Genomic DNA, 20,324 nt, shown 5'->3' with positions numbered 1-20,324 from the left:
AGCTGTGTGGTGCATAGAGCAGAAGAGACACTTGGTTGATAGTGCTAAGTGATTGAAGCCAGGCTTCATGGACTCAGGGATGGAGCTCACTGCCCTCACCGAAGCTTCCAGACACAGCCCTCATTGTGTGATTGTCTCTACTTAGAATTCCATAGAGCTCATTGTTCTGTTTGTTTTTTATTAAGATTTTGTAATGATCAATAGTTAAAAATGATCCTGAACTCTGTAGACCCAGTCTTTCTAATTTGTTGGGTTTAACTGCATCAGGCTCAAGGTGACTGACTTTGAGGTGTCCTGAGGTATCACAGGAATCAAATGCCCCATGTGTGGCCTCTGGACTGCCCATGTTCTGAATTGTTCTTTCAGAGTGGTGGTGTTTTGCTCGTATTTACGGGAAGGGCTCAGAGGTGCTGAATCAGGGCTTGGCTGGGCTTCTGCTCCTCATGTATCTTAGTCATCGACCGGTGTGGTTTCTTTTAAAGGGCACTGGGTCATGGTGGCTTAACCCATCTTAATACTCAGAAACCAGGGATCATTTCCATGGTGATTATTTCCATGGCCCCTGTGCCATCTCCCAGAAAATACACAGTAGGTGAGTTCTATGTGACATGGGGAGTGACCTGTGTCACCAGGGAACCGCTTTCTGCTGCAGTGCTGGCAGAGCTCCAGGCAAGAAAGTCTGCCCAGCAAAAAAATGTAATGATGCCCTCTGCCTGAGCCCACTCTCTTCCTGTCACTGCAGCAGAAACTGGGAAAGAATCCCTGATGATCATCAATATTTCCTGGTCCTTTTTGCAGATCATGACCTGGTAATAGATTATGATACCAAATGTGTGGGTCACCAACAGCGTGTACAGTAATGAAAAGACATCAGATAGAAAAGACCAGATTGCAACATACATGGTGAAAACATTTCTTTCAGGGGTGTGTGTGTGTGAGTATGAGTGTGTGTGTGTGAGTACGAGTGTGTGTGTGTGAGAGTATGAGTGTGTGTGTGTGAGAGAGAGATAACAGTATAACATATCTCTTTCTTGGCCATCAGAAATATCTGATTACCACACGTTACAGCATGTTCCACTTGGACTTTGCAGTGGTATACCACCTCTGCTCTGCTTTTTCTTACAGGTATGCAAAATCCAGTCAGATCAAGACAGTGTCAAGCAGCAAGATATTTTTTAAAGGAAGTAGATTTCGATATAGGTGGGTACCCATGGTTCCACTTTGATGATGGGGTTGGGCTGGGCACAGCCTTTGATGTTGGAATATGGTATTGATACTTGTAAATCAGTGCACTTTGGCCCATACCCCAGTTTGGGGGCTCCCTTTCCACTCATCTCTTATGCCCACAGGATCTCTCAAACTCTGTAGTAATATCCCCTCATGGAGGAGTAGAAGGCATGGATTCTTATTGGGTCAGATCACTGTGAAGTTTAAAAAAAAAAAAAGTGCACACACCCCTTCCCCTTCCACTCTGAGCATCTGTGCACAGACGCCATGTTTCTGTCTTTTCTGCAGCGGCAAAGTTGCCAAAGAGGTGGTGGAAGCCAGCTCCAAAATCCAGAGAGAACCCCCAGAGGTGCACAGGTGAGTGGGGTGGTCCCCAGGGCTCTGGGAGGTTTCTGGGTAGACAGGAGGGTTTCAAGGCAGACTTCGCCAAATCCACTAGAACAATGAAGGGAGCAAGGGCACTAGCTGCCTGGCCCTGTGTTGTTTTCAACCCCGGTTCCAGGCACTCCCATCATCCCCCTGGTCTCACTCAGGTCTGCCCGGGCTCCATTATGAGTTACCGGCTCTGCAGGGAGTCATTGCCCTGATTTGGCCTGGAGTATCACGTGAACAAGCAGGAAATGTGTGAGGCGTGGGTGAGCTGGGCTGTCTCCTGAGTCCGTCATCCTGTCCTCTTCGAAATGCTGTCTGCCCTTGCCTCTGTTCATCACTCATGGCCAGTTCCCACTGGTCCAACTCCTCCTAGACTATTTCACATGAGGGGGTAGGGTGCCCATCGCTCATCAGACCTTTAATTCCCCAAAGCCACTCAGAGGAGTGAAGAACTTAGTCATTATCAGGACAAGGGTGTGCTTCTCTGTTAACATGGCAATATTTGTAATTCTGAGGAATGATAAATCTTCTCTTAACCATGCTGGACCTCTTATCACCACAGTTTACACAGATCATTGTACATCCTAAACTTCAAGCATGCTCCATATCTAAAGCTGGACATTCTCATCCTGATTTTCTTCCTTTTGAAGGCAAGATCATCATAAAATATATTCTTTAGGAAGTTTTCACACACTGGTGGGCACCAGTCCTTCCTTCCCCACCTTTGAACTTGGATTCTCCCTTAGGCTGAGATTTTTTGCTCAGCCTTCTCTATCTCCAAGGTGATCCAGTGAGCTGGGTACCTCTCACCTGGTCCTTGGGGCCGTCAGGCAGGAGGAGGGCACGGTCTCTCAGAAGTGTAGCTAAGCCAGCCAGCGTAGGCACCCACACAGGCGAACAGAACTGCAGTCAGAATGAAATCTTGTGCAGATGTGTACAGAGAATAATTCGTTCCTGGTTTGGGGTGATCCAGTGGGAGCTTTTCATACTGTTCATGGAGTTCTCAAGGCAAGAATATCGAAGTGGTTTGCCATTGCAGGGAACCACGTTTTGTGAGATAGGGAAGCCTGGAGTGCTACAGTCCATGGGGTTGCAAAGAGTCAGACACAACTTAGTGACTGAACAACAAATGGGAAGCTGTCACATGCAAGTCTGCAAAGCAGTCTCTCCTGCTTTAAGAAGCAGGAGAAAACTGTAGAGTGAGGGAATCAGGGGTGCCCCGGCTGGGACCCCTTGGTGCAATGCCTCTGAAAGTCAGAGTTTACCTGTTAATGACAATGGTCATTTTTTTAAAATAGCCTTTTTATACCTCCTTCTCTGCCTCCAATTGTGGTTACTCAGTGAAGCAGAAACAAAAAAAGAAGAAATAATAGGACATATCATTGGAATGTTTCCAGATTCTTTGGTCTAGAAAGACCTCAGGGATCACCTTGTTCAATGCTTCTATTTTACAGATAGGGGAACTTGAGTCTTGGAGAAGTTAAATGGTTTGTCTGAGATCATAAATATTTTGGTGGCACAAGTAAGCCTAGAACTCCAGTGTTGTGCCCCTGAGTCCTGTGCTCTTTTCTCTGTAGTATCTGCTGCCTAGAAAGCCCCTGCATTCTCCTAGAAGCTGGGGGGCAAACCTACCCCAGGGGCTCAGCTTGGGTTTTATTCTTCCAGCTTGGAAGCATGAGTGTTTGATCTTAAAAGAAATACTCGATTCTGGGGAACCCCCTTGAAGGCACAGACACAAAGTAGGAAAATGTTTTTAAGAGTATACTTTCAGAAAGACCTATTCCAAACATGCAAGGTTTTCCAAAAGCCCATAGTTACTGTCTACAGAGGGTTAATGAGATCAGGAAAAATATCTTAAAACATTTCCCTTTTAAATTTACGTTTGCATCATTTGTGAGAATCAAGCCTTCCTAGATCAAGGCTTCTTAAACCGTACCTTGCACAGGGATCATCTAGGGTTCCTGTTAAAATCAGATTCTGATTCGTGAATCTGGCATTTCTAATGTGCTCCCAGATGATGGCCATGTGGCTAGTTCATGGTTTGCACTTTTGAATAGCCAGACTCTAGATTACTGGTGGTGGAGGTTGTGGAGGGTGCAGATTCACCCTAGTGAAAAGTGAAAAGCTTTTCCTGGAGTGGACTGAGACACCAGAGCAGATGAGAAATGAGGCATCCATCAATTCAATTTATAGTTTTTCTTTTCTGGAATCTCCTAAAATCTCCCAGAATATTGCTGCAACCAAAGTTCTATAGGCCCTTTCAGCACTGATTCGCATGCTCTTTCTCGCTGTTCCACTCCCTTCTCTCACATGCTTGTGAAAGGAGGCCTCTTTGACCCTCAGTTCTTTGGCAGTATCTCTCAAACCTCTGACATCACAAGGAAGAACTTGTTTAAAGTAATGATACAAAGTATGCTCTGGGAGGACAAGGCTTGGGTCTATCTTGGTTACCACCATCTTACCCACCACTTTACACAACGCTTGGTCAAAGTAGGAGGTCAGTAGACATTTGTTGAATGAATGTATGCACTGGGAGTGTGGGATGACAGCTTTACCTCTACTTTTCTGAGACTTGAGATCTGTCCGTGGTGCTGCCTTGGGGACCTCGCCCTCCCAAGAAGTAGCACTGTGGTCGGAGCCAGGGTGACGTGTGTGCCACTTTCAGCAGCTACTTCTTGTTCCTTCCCAGTAGCTGGCTGCAGGGCAGGAAGTTGTTTCTCTGGAACAATTATCGTATTTTCAAATTGTTTTGACATCTTTGCAGTGGCTGTCAAAAGTGAGAGTATAGTAGTGAGCTCTTTCTCTGGCAGTGCTCAAGGAGTTCTGCTCATCTAGAACAATTACAAGACTTCACTTAGCTTTCTTCCCTCTCCCTTGAGATTCTCCTTTTCAAAGTATTGCCAGTTCTTGGACTTCTACTTCTGTTGATGTGTGTGTGACATAGAGAAACAGATGCAGACTGAAAACATTGTCTTGGGATTTTTCTGTTTTTCAAAAAGAGAAGATGCTCACTCTCATGTTAGCTCACTGATCTTTGCTGATGACAAGATCCTCAACTGAAACTCTATCAGCTGGCTACTTGGTGAGAATTACCTGCCCATTCCAGGGCCCAGCGAAGTAGAGGGCTGTAGCTCAGAGTTCAGATTCGACTCCTTAAACCACCTGGGCATAGAGCCTCCACCAAGGGATTCCCAAAAACAGCACTCGTACCTGAAATGAGCAACAAGCAAGGAGTCATGAATGGGTCTAATCTTGGCTTTGTTGCTGTGGTATATGTCCTGCATAAGTCAGTGTCTCAGATCATCAGTTTGTTCATCTATACAATGAGATTCATGTATCCCTCCCCGGCTTCTAGGTTTTCTTATGGGCATTAAAATTATGAAGTGCAATAAAAATGAGGTGGTGATATTATTATCACTGCTCATCCAAAAATGGGATGCTAGAATCTGAAAGACACATTCACATTGAAGTCTCTTCAGATGGAGCTTTTGCTCACAGGCCAGCACTTCCTTTTGTTCCAAGGAGTGGTGGCCTTAACTCCACAAACCTTGTATTTGTTGATCAATATTATGCCATCATTTTTTGAAGCCACTCTTAGAACACACTTTCAGTTCCCGAAGGAAACTGTTCTTCTCAATAGAATCCTTACAGCAGTTTCACTCAGAAACTTCTCTATGGAGAATGCTCATGAGTGGGCTGCAAAGCAGGCCTGGCACTTTGGCAGAGTCTGCTGGCAGGTGGCCTCTGAGAGGGAGGGGCCACAGCACAGACGCTCACCTGATAGGGAAAAGAAGAGCCTCCCTAAAGGCTCGCTGCGGGTCCCTCCAGGTTGTGATCTACATTGTGATTTCTGGAGGAGAACCTTTGTCAGTTCAGCTGGCATGCATGTTCAGAGATGGATGATTCGGAATTAGTTTGTGCAAGAATGGAAAATGGGCTTTTCAGAGGTCAGAAAACTAGTCTGCACACACAGCATGTGCTTTGCAGAACTAAGACTGCAGTCATGAAAGCCACAGGGCCGATAGAAATCCCATGAAGATCTCAAAAAAAGAAAAAAAGAACCTTTCTACAATAAAAGAAGCCTTCACTCCTGGTGATTTTAATCTCCCTCTTCCTCCTCCCTTCCTTTCTTCCCCTGTGAGGAATCCCTGCTTCCCCTCCTTTTCCTACAGGCCACTGCACCTGCCAGGACCTATCAGACATTACCTTCCCTGGAAGGTCTTTCCTGGCTCTCCCCTCACTCACAGCAGGATCAGGTGCCCCTTTCTGCCGCCCCCCTGGACCCTTGGCCGTCTCCCATGAGATGTGTGCTTTTCTGTGTAGCACACGCAAGGAGTTGTGGAGTGAAAACAGTGGTCAAGACCAGGGCTTTAAACGAAATGAAGTAGGATGGAAAGTAAAACATAGAGTCTCACACACAGCAAGATTACTGCTGTCACAAGAAACACTTTAGCTATGTCTTCCTGTATCTGTGTGTGCATGTGTGTAGAGCGTGCATGTGTACTAAGTAGCTTCAGTAGCGTCTGACTCTTCGTGACCCTATGGACTGTAGCCCACCAGGCTCCTCTGTCCATGGGATTCTCCAGGCAAGAATAGTGGAGTGGGTTGCCATGCCCGTCTCTAGGGAATCTTCCCAACCCAGGGATCAAACCTGCATCTGTTATGTCTTCTGCATTGGCAGGCAGGTTCTTCACCTCTAGCGCCACCTGGCCTGGTGTGTGTGCAGAGAGATGATATCAAATGTATTTCTGTAATGTGAGTCTTGGTGCAAAAAGTTTGAAAATCATGGTTCTGGGGAGTGAATAGTTTAGGATGAGGACCATGGTTCCCCAGAATGATACATACATATCAGCTGCAAAATAAAGGATTGTAGAATGAGATAATGAAGACAAGAACTCCATGGTTAAGCAAGTCCTTATAAATTTCCTTTTCAACCAGTGGCAGCTTTTAACTCTAGATGCTACCAGCTTCTTCTCTGTCTGGCCCTGATGCCTAACAGAAATGCCTAGGCTATTAAGGCAATCCCATCAACTAGCCTGGAGAACACCCATGCTAGTCTGAAAGGCCAACTTAATGCCAAGTTTACTTCAGTTTCAAACTGAGCACCCCTGAACAAGATGGCAAGAGAGGTGCTAAAAGGCACATGAGAATGGATAGGTCAGTCCCTGCCTTAGAAAAGGTGGGGCTGATTAATTCACCAATAATTACAGGGCAACAAATATAACAAATTTGAGCTGTGAAAGAAGGGACACTAGAGTGAGAAGAAAGGGGGAGAGGGAGTTAGTGGTGAAGGCAATCCAGGAGGGCTTCAAGAAGGAGGCATTTGACATCATCTTTGAAGGATGGGTTGGTGTTAGTTTGGACAGGAAATATGGAGATGGGAAGGGTGCTGAAACACCCAGCAGAGGCACCCACCTCTTTGTCAGGGCAGACAGTGTAAATGGGCTGCCTGGCTATCCTCCAGTAGTTTTGATGAGACAACCTGCACAGTTTCCTTGCCATCTGCTCCCTGTTGCAGCTACTAACATACATGTTCTCCTTTCAAAAGGAGAAAGTGGAGCTGCATTCTGTGGCTGCTTAGTGAGTAGGGTGTGAATTTGAGTGGGAATATTAAATATCGATAGTAGATGTTGGACATCCAGCAACACCAAAATAACTCTCAGCTGTAGATGGCCTGTGCCATCTTCTGGGCAGAGTTTTTCTTTTTGTGGGTTTTGGTGGTTGTTAAATTACTTTGAGCCATGCCCTCCATTCACTTTTCTGCATATCTAGTTCGGTGATACATTCTCTTGTGTATTTCTGATTCCCATGTCTTTTTTCAATGCCTTGTCTTGTCGCACAGCATGTCCAAGTCTGAGGACATATGGGGAAAGATATTTTCTTTCACTGTGTTGCATTGGCACACATAGACATTAGAAGACATGTCAGGACCTTAAGGATAAAAAGGGCTGTGTGTCATCTTTACCACTGGCCTAATGCACCATGTGAATCTAGAGGCAGGGGCTGGCTTGGGTAGTCAACTGAGACGGAGGGGCCAGTGTTCCTGATGGAAACCAGTTCCCTCTGGCTTGTATCTGTTTTCAGAACAAATATTTCTCAGAGCCGCAGCTCCCACTCCTTGAACAAGCAGCTCATCATTAACATGGAGCCCCTGCAACCCCTGCTGCCTTCTCCCAGTGAGCAGGAAGAGGAACTTCCACCAGGTGAGGGTAAGTACGCTTCTTTCCAAAGGCCGGCAATTGCAGGCTTACCCTGGAGGAATGAGGGAGGCATCAATCCTGGGCACCTTGGGTAATGTGTTGGGGCGGAGGTCAAAGTGAGTCATAAACTGTGTTTTTAGTAAGTAAACTGTTCACATCTGGAAGGCTGGGTTATCCTGAGAGTTCTATAAGTTTCTCCCAGAGAGAGTTCACTGGTACAAAGCATTCCTAAAATTACATGTTAAAGAAGTAATGGTGTTAGACCTGTATCCAATATGGTAGCCATTACCCACGCGTGGGCTTCGCAGATGGTGCTGGTGGCAAAGAATCTGCCTGCCAGTGCAGGAGATGCAAGAGACACAGGTTCAATCCCTGGGTCAGGAAGATCCTCTGCAGTAGGACATGGCAACTCACTCCAGTATTCTTGCCTGGAAAGTTCCATGGACAGAGGAGCCTGGTGAGTTATAGTCCATGGGACCACAAAGAGTCAGATGTGACTGAGCACATATACAAGCACCCATGTGTAGCTATTTAAAAATAACTTAAAATTACCTAAAATAAAAAATTCAGCTCCTCAGCCATATTAGCTAGATTTCCAGTCCTCAGTAGCCACACATGGCTAATGGCTACCATCTCCATCCTTCCAGAAAGTTCTACTGGCATTTTCTCGGCTATAATCACAATTATATTGGTGGTTATAAAAAATTCTTCATAAATATCTCTACACTAGTCATCCCCTTTCTGCCTCAGTGCTTTTATATCCCCTTATTCCCTTTTCCACAGGGCCTTGTTTGACAGTTTTAATACAAGCTAAAATATAAAGGGTCCATTTCAGCCCCAAAGTTGTTATATTTGTAAATGATATAATATATGTACTTCTAGGTTTCTTTTTTTAAGGGCTTTACTTACTTCAGGGAAGAATCTTACCACACTGATGCACACCCTGGTGAGGCAAATTTCACTCTCATTAATTTCAAAGTAAATTTTTAAAAATTCACATAAGATAACATTATTAGAACCATGAACCCTAACATAACAGGCTTTTCCTTAACTTTATGATGACATTTAAAATCTGGATACTGGGCAGTTTCAAGAGGGTGGGTCATTCTGTCCCCAAGAGATGAACTTCACCTGAAGTTTTAATTCAAGAATCCCTTCCTTAGGGGGAAATTCTTCAGCCCATAAAAGAACATGACTTGGCATATGACCAACCTAGACAGCATATTAAAAAGCAGAGACATTACTTTGCCAACAAAGGTCCGGCTAGTCAAGGCTATGGTTTTTCCAGTGGTCATGTATGGATGTGAGAGTTGGACCATAAAGAAGCTGAGCGCTGAAGAATTGATGCTTTTGAACTGTGACATTGTAAAAGACTCTTGAGAGTCCCTTGGACTACAAGGAGATCCACCCACTCCATCCTAAAGGAGATCAGTCCTGGGTGTTCATTGGAAGGACTGATGTTGAAGCTGAACCTCCAATATTTTGGCCACCTGATGCGAAGAGTTGACTCATTGGAAAAGACCCTGATGCTGGGAAAGATTGAGGGCAGGAGGAGAAGGGGATGGCAGAGGATGAGATGGTTGGATGGCATCACCAACTTGATGGACATGGGTTTGGGTCAACTCTGGGAGTTGGTGATGGACAGGGAGACCTGGCGTGATGCGGTTCATGGGGTCGCAAAGAGTCAGACACAGCTGAGCAAGTGAACTGAACTGGCATGCAAATATCCATGGGGGAGGTCATAGCAACTGATTCATACTGAAGTGTAAGGGATTTTAGTAACTCTTTCCCTGAAAGGAATTTTCAGGGTTGGAAACAGGACTGGGCAACTGGATGCCACAAATTCCATGAGTAGAAGGAAAATGTACAAGATACAAAGGATGGTGGCCTCTGGAGACATCTCTGTACCCCTTTTGGACATAGCATGATAATAACAAGAACCATTTGTTATAATTTGGCAATAAGGAGTTCATGATCTGAGCCACAGTCAGCTCCCAGTCTTGTTTTTGCTGACTGTATAGAGCTTCTCCATCTTTGGCTGCAAAGAATATAATCAATCTGATTTCAGTGTTGACCATCTGGTGATGTCCATGTGTAGAGTCTTCTCTTGTGTTGTTGGAAGAGGGTGTTTGCTATGACAAGTGCGTTCTCTTGGCAAAACTCTATTAGCCTTTGCCCTGCCTCATTCCGTATTCCAAGGCCAAATTTGCCTGTTACTCCAGGTGTTTCTTGACTTACTACTTTTGCATTCCAGTCCCCTATAATGAAAAGGACATCTTTTTTGGGTGTTAGTTCTAAAAAGTCTTGTAGGTCTTCATAGAACCATTCAACTTCAGCTTCTTCAGCGTTACTGGTTGGGGCATAGACTTGGATTACTGTGATATTGAATGGTTTGCCTTGGAAACGAACAGAGATCATTCTGTCATTTTTGAGATTGCATCCAAGTACTGCATTTCAGACTCTTTTGTTGACCATGATGGCTACTCCATTTCTTCTAAGGGATTCCTGCCCACAGTAGTAGATATAATGGTCATCTGAGTTAAATTCACCCATTCCAGTCCATTTTAGCTCGCTGATTCCTAGAATGTCGACGTTCACTCTTGCCATCTCCTGTTTGCCCACTTCCAATTTGCCTTGATTCATGGACCTGACATTCCAGGTTCCTATGCAATATTGCTCTTTACAGCATCAGACCTTGCTTCTATCACCAGTCATATCCACAACTGGGTATTGTTTTTGCTTTGGCTCCATCCCTTCATTCTTTCTGGAGTTATTTCTCCACTGATCTCCAGTAGCATATTGGGCACCTACTGACCTGGGGAGTTTCTCTTTCAGTATCCTATCATTTTGCTTTTTTATACTGTTCATGGGGTTCTCAAGGCAAGAACACTGAAGTGGTTTGCCATTCCCTTCTCCAGTGGACCACATTCTGTCAGATCTCTCCACCATGACCCGCCCATCTTGGGTTGCCCCACGGGCATGGCTTAGTTTCATTGAGTTAGACAAGGCTGTGGTCCTAGTGTGATTAGATTGACTAGTTTTCTGTGAGTATGGTTTCAGTGTGTTTGCCCTCTGATGCCCTCTTGCAACACCTACCGTCTTACTTGGGTTTCTCTTACCTTGGATGTGGGGTATCTCTTCACGGCTGCTCCAGCAAAGCGCAGCCACTGCTCCTTACCTTGGACGAGGGGTATCTCCTCACCGCCACCCCTTCTGACCTTGAATGTGGAGTGGCTCCTCTCAGCCCTCCTGTGCCCACGCAGCCACCGCTCCTTGGACATGGGGTAGCTCCTCGCAGCCGCTGCCCCTGACCTCAGATGCGGGGTAGCTCCTCTCTTTGGAAGGAATGATGCTAAAGCTGAAACTCTAGTACTCTGGCCACCTCATGCAAAGAGTTGACTCATTGGAAAAGACTCTGATGCTGGGAGGGATTGGGGGCAGGAGGAGAAGGGGACGACAGAGGATGAGATGGCTGGATGGCATCACCACCTCGATGGACATGTGTTTGAGTGAACTCTGGGAGTTGGTGATGGACAGAGAGGCCTGGTGTGCTGCAGTTCATGGGGTCACAAAGAGTCAGACATGACTGAGCAACTGAATTGAACTGAACTGATTTGTTATAATGGCCTTTATGCTCTGTCTCAACAATTCACTGTGTAAGCTGTGTGCTAAATTAATGTTCTTAGCCCAAGGGTCCCTGGATCCATGTTGCTGGTCTACATTTTTCTGTGCCTTCTCTGTCTTTGTATGTTTCCAAAAGCACAATAAAAGCAGCTTTTGTTTCTGTTCACCAGTGATTTTTCTGGGCTTCCTCCTATATGCCTGGAAGATTGTTTGGAGTGGAAATCACTTTTTCTGGACATCAGGATTAGCTTAAGATTGAATGAAGGAAGATGTGGCTAATGGAGAAGAGGAGGGGAGAAAAGATAATCCAAGCTTGGGATTGTGATTTTGTGTCATCTGTAGACATGGAAGTCTAGATGGGAATAAAGGCTGGAAGAGCAGTTACCATGGAGAGTATTGAAACCAGACTATTGATGACATCAGAATATCCCAGATGTAAGGGGGAGCTTGGGTAAGCTTTCCCCTGGACCCTTAATTACATTTAATTAGAAACTTCCATTTTGCTTCATTTTCTATAGTGAAGTTCCATTGCTAAATACTAACCTTGTCATTAACATTACAACTGTGTGGACAAGAGACATATGCATTATGAAAAGTGAAAGTGAAGTCACGTCTGACTCTTTGCCACCCCATGGACTGTAGCCTACTTGGCTCCTCTGTCTGTGGGATTTTCCAGGCAAGGATACTGGAGTGGATTTTTGTTTATTAGATATTTATAGAGCTATTTTGGACTTTTCATGAGAGAGACCTATCAGTGTGACTTTACAGAAATTCTTTCACCAGCTGTAAAGTCACACTGATAGGTCTCTCTCATGAAAAGTCCAAAATAGCTCTGTAAATATCTAATAAAATTCTCTTTTCTAGAAGAACTTTTGCCTTATGGAGCATCTTTGTGGGTTTTGAAACCAAGCAAATCATAGTAACTTCCAAGATATAGAATCTACTCAAAAGGGAAAGAAGTAGAAACAACTGTATTGTTCAATGTCCAGCAGATAGAAAGAACTCCCCAATCTAAAGACGAGAGCAAAATTGTCTTAGGTACTGTGAAATTCAAAGTTATAATTCCCACAGGGAACACAGCTGTGTTCTTGATACCTTTATATTTTAGTTACTATTTTAGAGTCATATCCTGCTTCCTATGTCTTGTCTTTGAGTATCAGGTAGTGGAATTTAGATATTTCATAGGGATAAGTAGATAATGTAATAGATTCAAATATCTCTGATATATAAAGAGAAGAGAGGCAGAGAATACAGCTTTCAACAAAGGTGCCTCCACTTTGTGGATGGGCTCTCTTTCTGGGCAGATACAGTGTGATGAATTTAGTTTTATCCTTGTATTGTGATATTTTAGCACTTTTTATGTCTCAGCAAGAGCCAAATCAAGCAGCAAAGACATGCTGAGGAGCACAGGCATTCAGTAATTGTGGCCCACAGGCTTAGTTGCTCTGTGGCATGTGGGATTTTCCTGGACCAGGGATCAACCTGGTGTCCCCTGCTTTGCAAGGCGCATTCTTAACCACTGGACTACGAGGGAAGTCCTGACAGTCTCTGTTTTTCCTGGAACTTCAAGATTCCCAAAGATAGCTGGGGTTGCCCACTGTTGCCCAGATGAGTTCAGCAGTGTTCTGGGTGAGAACATGTTACCCCAGCCACTCAAACAACAGCTGGAGGATCAGCTGTGAGGCTGGCTGTGTCTGAGTAGAGAAAAAACAAAATCAGTTCCTAGGCATCACTAAGCAACAGAAACGTTTTCAGTGTCACCCCAAAGTTGCTTGGTTACAGGATCCCAGTAGATTAGTGCTGTGGAAAGCTTGAGATGAATAGAACAAACCATTTAAAAAGTGCCCCTTAGAGTTTACGAAAATTTCCTAAGAAGAAAAATTCAGAGTGAGCATTTTTCTAGGTGAAAATGACATTTTCACATGAATAAGGTCCCCACAGTGTAGGTAGCAAAATGCTCGCATGTTTTATTAGTAGAGTGTATTTTTCATTAAGGAAAAAAGATTATGGTAGAGAAGAGGAATGCATTGCTGTCCACCAGAGCGATGGTACAAGTTGGCATAGTTCAATAGGCAGGAAACCATGCTTTCATCTTCTTGATAGATACAACTAATAAGAGTAGAAAATGTTTGACACCCTCTTGCTGGCAAAACAGAAGCACAGTGGGGAAACCAGAGTTTCCATAAAGGAGTGCCTTGCGAGTAGCAATGTGGTTGGTGTGATGGTGGCTTAAACCTGCACTTGCATATGATTGAGAAAAGTATCTATATCACAGAACAGATGTGAATTAAGTAGATGGTAAAACTAAATCTCCCAAGCCACCCTTTAGCTCTGTTCCTGTGTATGTTTGTAAATGCACATATATGTCATGGATGTGACTGTGTGTGGGCAGAGGGGGAAGTGGGGTGTTTTAAGGATTATTTATAGTATTTAGCCCTAACCATAAGTGATTTAAGTTGGCACCGTTGAAATTCTAAAAAAACTATATGTGAACCTGTGAAGGCATTTTGAGCATATAAAAAAGTACAGTTCTCATTCATCAAGCATGCCGTACTCGTGACCACCCTACTCCACCCTAACACTTAAAAGGTGACCCATGGGGCTGACTGTGTTCTCCATGTGCAGGTCTTTCTGTACCAGACCAGGCAGAGCCTCACATACCCTACACAGTTGTTCCAATCCCATCACTGCTGGAATGTCTAACAGCCCAAGGCTGCCATGGTTACACTGCCTCCACTGAGTCTGGTCTCCTCCCTGCTTATCTCATATGAAACTTCCTCTCCCTCTTTGGTTCCTTTATCGAGTTCCCTGGCCATTTCCTCAGTGTGTTACTGTCTCTCTTCCATGCCATTTCCCACCATGTCCTAAGTAATTTCTTCCTTTTGGCTTAGGGTATATCAGGATGTGCACTGTGGTGATGCAATTGTCCATCAGAAATTTCTTTTATGTTTCATCGAACACCAGGAACTGTTTATAAATCCAATGGGCTCACCTTTCCCCTTATAGTTAGTGCTACCTGGTGATAGCAGATCAGTTAGCACAGGCTCTTGTCCCTGCCGTTGGGTTTGGGGTTTACTGTTTGTTTGTATTTTCTTATTATAAAACTAATTCATCATCTTCTAGAAAATCTGAACAGTACAAAAAGGCATAAATAAGCAAAAAAAAAAAAAAAATTACCTCCCAGACTGTCCCACCTCCTAGAGGCAATCAATGTGTTAACAGTTTTCTTCCGTATCCATTTTAATGCCATTTCAGTCATCCTGTGTGTGCAGTTTTTAAAATTCCTGCTTTGTTTGCTTAATGTTGAAAACGTAAGAGCATGAAAATGTATCATAAATTGAACTATAGGTCAAACAGTGAATTGGGAGAATATTTAATTCAAACGTGGACAAATGGGTTAACATACTGAATTAGAACTCACACAAAATACTGTTTAAGCATCTTTTTGGCATTGCACAGGTTTGGACTCTCCCAAACTTTTCCATGTTATGGCCCCAGTCTCCCACTGCTAATAAGCCCACAGCAGCCAAGCCTGCTTCCACAGGAGCTAGGAGCCTCAGCAGAGCAGAGGTCAGCTTCTGGTTTTATTTATAACTGCAGAGCCAAATTTCAGAATTCCTTATCACATTTATTGAACTCAAGAAGTCTGGGTTGGCAGCTCCTCTAGGGTAGGAAATGCCAAGAGCAATTCAGGGGAATAAATAAAAGCCTGAGCGAGCTCTGCATATTCACTCTTGCAAGCTCTTCAAAGCTTCCACCTTCCCCACTTTGTGCTTTTCTTTGGAGTTTGTGTCATCTTTGGAACTTTGGTTTCTGGTATCTTCTGATGAATTACGTACTCGTAAGGTCGCCAAGAGTCGGACACCACTGAGCTTCTGAACTGAACTGAACTGAACTGAAGTTCATTTCACTTGAAAGAGATCTTTGAAATTTGAAGTGTTTACATTGTTGAAAGGAAGCTAAATGCTTGGTTCCTGATGCAATTTAAGTGTTTTTATCTTGCCAGGATTTTGTATTTTTACATCATACGATGCCAACAGTGTGTGCATCATCTCAGTTCTGTAGTTGGCTAAATCCCTTAAATCGTTCATTTTAAGACATATCCCACTCCTCGGCATAAACACAGCAGGGCTGTGGATAGCTGTTCTGTTTCTGCACTAATGCCTTGCAGCAGTGAGAAACACAAGCTCTGCTCTCAGCTCATCCACTTTTGGGAGCCTCATATTCTTCATCTCTAAGACAAGAAGATAAGACTTGGACTGCAAGGAGATCCAACCAGTCCGTTCTGAAGGAGATCAGCCCTGGCATTTCTTTGGAAGGAATGATGCTAAAGCTGAAACTCCAGTACTTTGGCCACCTCATGTGAAGAGTTGACTCATTGGAAAAGACTCTGATGCTGGGAGGGATTGGGGGCAGGAGGAGAAGGGGAAGACAGAGGATGAGATGGCTGGATGGCATCACCACCTCGATGGACATGTGTTTGAGTGAACTCTGGGAGTTGGTGATGGACAGGGAGGCCTGGCGTGCTGCAATTCATGGGGTCGCAAAGAGTCGGACACGACTGAGCAACTGAACTGAACTGAACTGAACTGAACCACTCAAATGATTCCTAGCTCTAAATTCTTCAATTCTTTTGCCTAATGTCAAGGTCAAATTCCCGGACTGTGGTTTGAGGTCTTTCGCAATGAGAATGGGAACTTGGAGACAGGAATATTTTTCATAGCTTCTGGAGGTTAGAAGGAATGTTAAGGATGTTCTAGCCCAAGTGTTGGCAAACTGGCTGGTAACCCATGGTCTCTTTTTTTGGGAATCTACAGATGAGAAAACCCAGAGAGAGGACACAGTTTGCCCAAAGTCGCAGAGCTAGGTACGTCTGGGTTTGCGAGCAGGTTCTGATTACCAGATTCCTGGCTTCGGTGTCTTGCATGACATCAAACACATCTAAAACAGTTCAACTTCTTGTGAAAACAGAACCATTAACTAGGGAGCTGCATTTAGTTTTCAGTCATATCAAATGAATTATCAAAAGAGACATCTTACTCTATGTAAGCGTAGGGAACTTGTGTGAGTGGTAAGAAGAGCTGCTGCATACTCAAGGCAGGGTTTGAGCGTTTGGTTCAGTCACAGCCTGCCAGGACCCAATGTCTCCTCAGAAATGTCCAGCCCACTGGGAGCATTGCCTCCCCGGGGCCCCCATGGTGGGAAGGCTGTGGACAGAGGTGCCCACCAAAAAGAATTCCTGAAAAAGCCAGGCTGCAGGGCAAACAGCCTTCGTGCAGGAAGGCTGTCTCCCTCTGGGAATCATGTTCTGATTTTTAAAGCTGAATCTCTTAAATAAAGAATAGCTCACTCCAGGCCTAGTTCTAATTACTCATTGTCTTGTGCTGAGAATCTTTGTCTTATTAGTGAAAGCAATTCAGTTCGGAGCTTCCCACATCACTGCTCCTGCTCAGGTTGGCTCTTAGCTGCCGCACTTAGGTATTAATAATTAATTGCTTTAAAGGCTTCAGCTGGGGTTAAAAAAAAATATCAGTCAAGTGTCCCATGAAGTAATTCGGTCGCGGTCCTTGAGCGCTGGGATGTGAGCCAGGCGAGAGCGTCAGTGTGAGCAGCTGTGACAGCCAGTGTGGTCTGTGACGGGCAAGATATTCTGCTTTGGCATTTGGACAAGAAAACACTCCCACTACCATCTCTAAGAAACCGCAGGAGAAGAAAAGTGAAGATATTGCTAAGCCATTGTCATTAGAAAAGAGAGGCTGTAATTTTCTGGATTCCATAGTCAGCATGGGATTCTATTTTCTCATGTTTTTATTAGCAGATTGGTAGTGAGTGTTAAGTAAATACGCTTTATGATACCCAGGCTGATATGAAGGTAGGTCTAGGACAGTATGGCCAGGGTTCAGCAAAGAGGCTCTGGTTGGTTGGCACAAGACTGGATGTTGGGCGTGTCCACTGGGGTGCATGCCCAATGCCATCTGCAAAGTAAGGCAGCCTTCCTCTTGGTTTGGCTGATGGAGAACTGGAGGCCCTGGAGCCATTGCTCCCAGACCATGGGTTTCCCCAGTGGCCCACTGGGGTGGAGGAAATGACTATTCAGACTTCTAGAGATTTAGCTTTTATCACCTCCTCAGACAATTTCTATTGTGTAGATTTTATAAAGCTTATAATACATCAAGAGAGCTGTACACAGGGCTTCCCTGGTGGTCCAGTGGTTAAGAATCCACCTTGCAATGCAAAGGACATGGGTTCGATCTGTGGTCTGGGAAGATCCCACATGCCACGGGGCAACTAAGCCTGTGAGCCACAATTACTGAAGCCCACGCGCCTAAAGCCCATGCTCCATAAGAGAAGCCACGGCAAAGTGCACCACAACCAGAGAGTAGCCCGTTCCACAACTAGAGAAAACTCCATGCAGCAACGATGACCCAGCACAGCCAGAAATAAATATATATTTTTAAAGAATTGATGGTTGTACATGTATCTGATTTAGAAATACTCATTTTTTTCTTAAGTATGAGCAAACATATTCCCCCAAAAACAAGTTTGGCTATAGCTGCTCTAGATCTTACTGATGAGTCCACCAAGAATAAAATGAAGGGCTTGTTTTTGAAACTCTGAAATCCCTGTTCATGCCAAAACTCCAGATTCCTAAAATAGACGTGAGATCTATCTGCTCTAGTTACAGGGGTGACATGCCATTTTACATACTTTCAGTCTTCCACGCTAGTCAACCGGGGTGAGTCACCCAAGCACAGTCTAGACTTTAGCCAAGCTCTTCGGTAGATGCCGTGTCACTCTTGCTGAATTGTTCTGCGGTTGCCCAGAGTCCCCGATTTACATGAGTGCTGGACTCTACTTTCTTTTTGTCATTGTTGTTATTGTTTCAACATCCTTCACATTCTTTGTCTAAAATTTATTTTACTGAAGTATAGTTGATTTACAGTGTTGTTAATTTCTGCTGTATAGCAAGGTTATTCATTATATATATATATATATATATATATATGTATTATTTTTCACATTTTTTCCATTCTGGTTTAGTACAGGACACTGAATATAGTTCCCTGTGCTATACAGTAGAACCTTGTTGTTTATCCATCTTATATATGATAGTTTCCCTCTGCTAATCCCAAACTCCCAATCCACCCTGTCCTCCACCACAAGTCTGTTCTCTATGTGAGCCTGTTTTGTAGATAGGTTCCTTTGTGCCATATTTCAGATCCACATATAAGTGATATCATATGGTATTTGTCTTTCTTTGTCTGACTTATTTCACTTAGTATGCTAATCTCTAGGTTAATCCATGTTGCTGCAAATGGAATTATTTCATTCTGTTTTATGGCCAAATAGTATTCCATTACATTTACATATGTACCACATCTTCTTTATCCATTCATCTGCTGATGGACAGTTAGCTTGTTTCCATGTCTTCACTGTTATGAATAGTGCTGCTATAAGTATGTGGGTGCATGCATCTTTTCAAATAATATTTTTGTTCAGATATATGCCCAGGAGTGAGATGGACTCTACTTTCTGAGTGTATGCAGGACACAACCTTAGTGGGGATCCTCTGGTAGTAGAAAGAGCATTGGTTAGAGATTTTAGAGGCCTGGAGTTCATTCATTCACTTGATAAGGATTTACTTCTTCTCTGGAACATGCTGGACACTGGCAGTATCTGGATCTTATTTCCTCTTTTAAAAACATGGTGAGATGGCTTCTAAGTTTCCTCCGCACTCTGTCCTTCACTGGTGCTTCCCCACATTCCCGCTCTTCTTAATGACATGTTTTTGGATCATTCATCATTACCTCAGAAAAGAAAAAGTATAAACATTTTTTAAATGTGGTTAATGAAACAGTAAGCATGTGGCACAATAATCTATAAAAGCAGGGTTACGTTTTTTTTTCTTTTTTTGTAAATTGTAAACTTCCAGCATGAAATTGAAAATTAATAGCAACTAGCTTAAAAGGGAATATAAAATGAACATTTCCTCACTTAAAAGAGCCCTCACATCCTTTAATGTCTCCTGCTAGAAAAGAAGTCCAATTTGAAACTTTTTAACCCCCCAATCTCCACTTCAGCACACAAAAAAATTTTAAAATGGGTCAGTGCTCTGGCTTAAAGAGAAATAAATAAGGTTATGAGGATGACCCACATGATACCTGAACACAGACTGGATTTTGCCATTAAAAGCAGGAGTATCCATGTTAGAAAAAAGATAATGGCTCTTGTGATCTCTGGGCTCATCAGTTCCTGCCTGAGCCCCTCTGCTACAGCATTTGGTCTCTAAATGCAGGCTTAGCTCCACCCCTGACTCCAGGGCCAATCCCATCCTACTCTGGGAGGGGATGAATAAGATGAAGCCCAGCTCTGTGGCACAGGATGTGAGTCTTGCTTTCTCTATTACCCTGCCTGGTCTTCTCCTAGTCCATATGCCAGCCTTGCTCTCTTCCTTAGTCCCTGCCCTGGTGGTAGCCCTGGTAATCTATGCCTCCAGGACCTTGAAGGCGCGTCTCCCTGGGGCTGGACCATACTTTGCTGGTAGACAGCCTGCATGGAGCTCCCTTCCTGTCTCATGTCTCTCAGGGCAATGTTCTGTTCTTCCCTAAAACACTTTTTCCCAGCACTGGCCCCATCTTGAGTAGATGGGTCTGATTTTAAATGCCCATCTTCTCTGGTTAATCTTCTCCCACTGGCCAGTGGTGTCATGAAATACAAAATTGTCAGATCCATCTGCAAAATCCTATTCACTTTCAAATACGCCCCAGAATCATGGCCACCACAGCATGCTGGCTGCAGGCACTCTTATTTCCCTCAGGAGATAACAATAGTTCTGCTTCTGCACTGTCCCCTGCCCCCACCCATGTTTTCCACACAGCAGCCAGGGTGATCTTTTACAAG

The 20,324-nt window shown here is 44.1% G+C and overlaps 1 protein-coding gene and 1 long non-coding RNA gene across 3 annotated transcripts in view; one reads left to right on the top strand and one right to left on the bottom strand.

The window, feature by feature from the left end:
* Positions 1 to 20,324, top strand: part of FRMD3 (FERM domain containing 3) — a 343,971-nt gene that overhangs the window by 263,287 nt on the left and 60,360 nt on the right. For both annotated transcript variants that reach the window (XM_024995823.2, XM_024995822.2), the window contains exons 11-13: positions 1,126 to 1,200; positions 1,516 to 1,584; positions 7,684 to 7,808. In XM_024995823.2, coding sequence (XP_024851591.1) covers positions 1,126 to 1,200; positions 1,516 to 1,584; positions 7,684 to 7,808 — 269 coding nt within the window. The remainder of the gene's footprint in view (positions 1 to 1,125; positions 1,201 to 1,515; positions 1,585 to 7,683; positions 7,809 to 20,324) is intronic.
* LOC112447824 (uncharacterized) overlaps positions 15,031 to 20,324 on the bottom strand; it is a 109,562-nt gene continuing 104,268 nt past the window's right edge. Inside the window, exon 5 of the long non-coding RNA XR_009495628.1 lies at positions 15,031 to 19,231. This is a non-coding gene — a long non-coding RNA (uncharacterized lncRNA). The remainder of the gene's footprint in view (positions 19,232 to 20,324) is intronic.

Source organism: Bos taurus, chromosome 8 (assembly GCF_002263795.3).
Source record: "Bos taurus isolate L1 Dominette 01449 registration number 42190680 breed Hereford chromosome 8, ARS-UCD2.0, whole genome shotgun sequence".
Taxonomy (NCBI): domain Eukaryota; kingdom Metazoa; phylum Chordata; class Mammalia; order Artiodactyla; family Bovidae; genus Bos; species Bos taurus.
The sequence above is the reverse complement of the archived record's forward strand: the minus strand, read 5'-3'. Positions and strand labels throughout refer to the sequence as shown.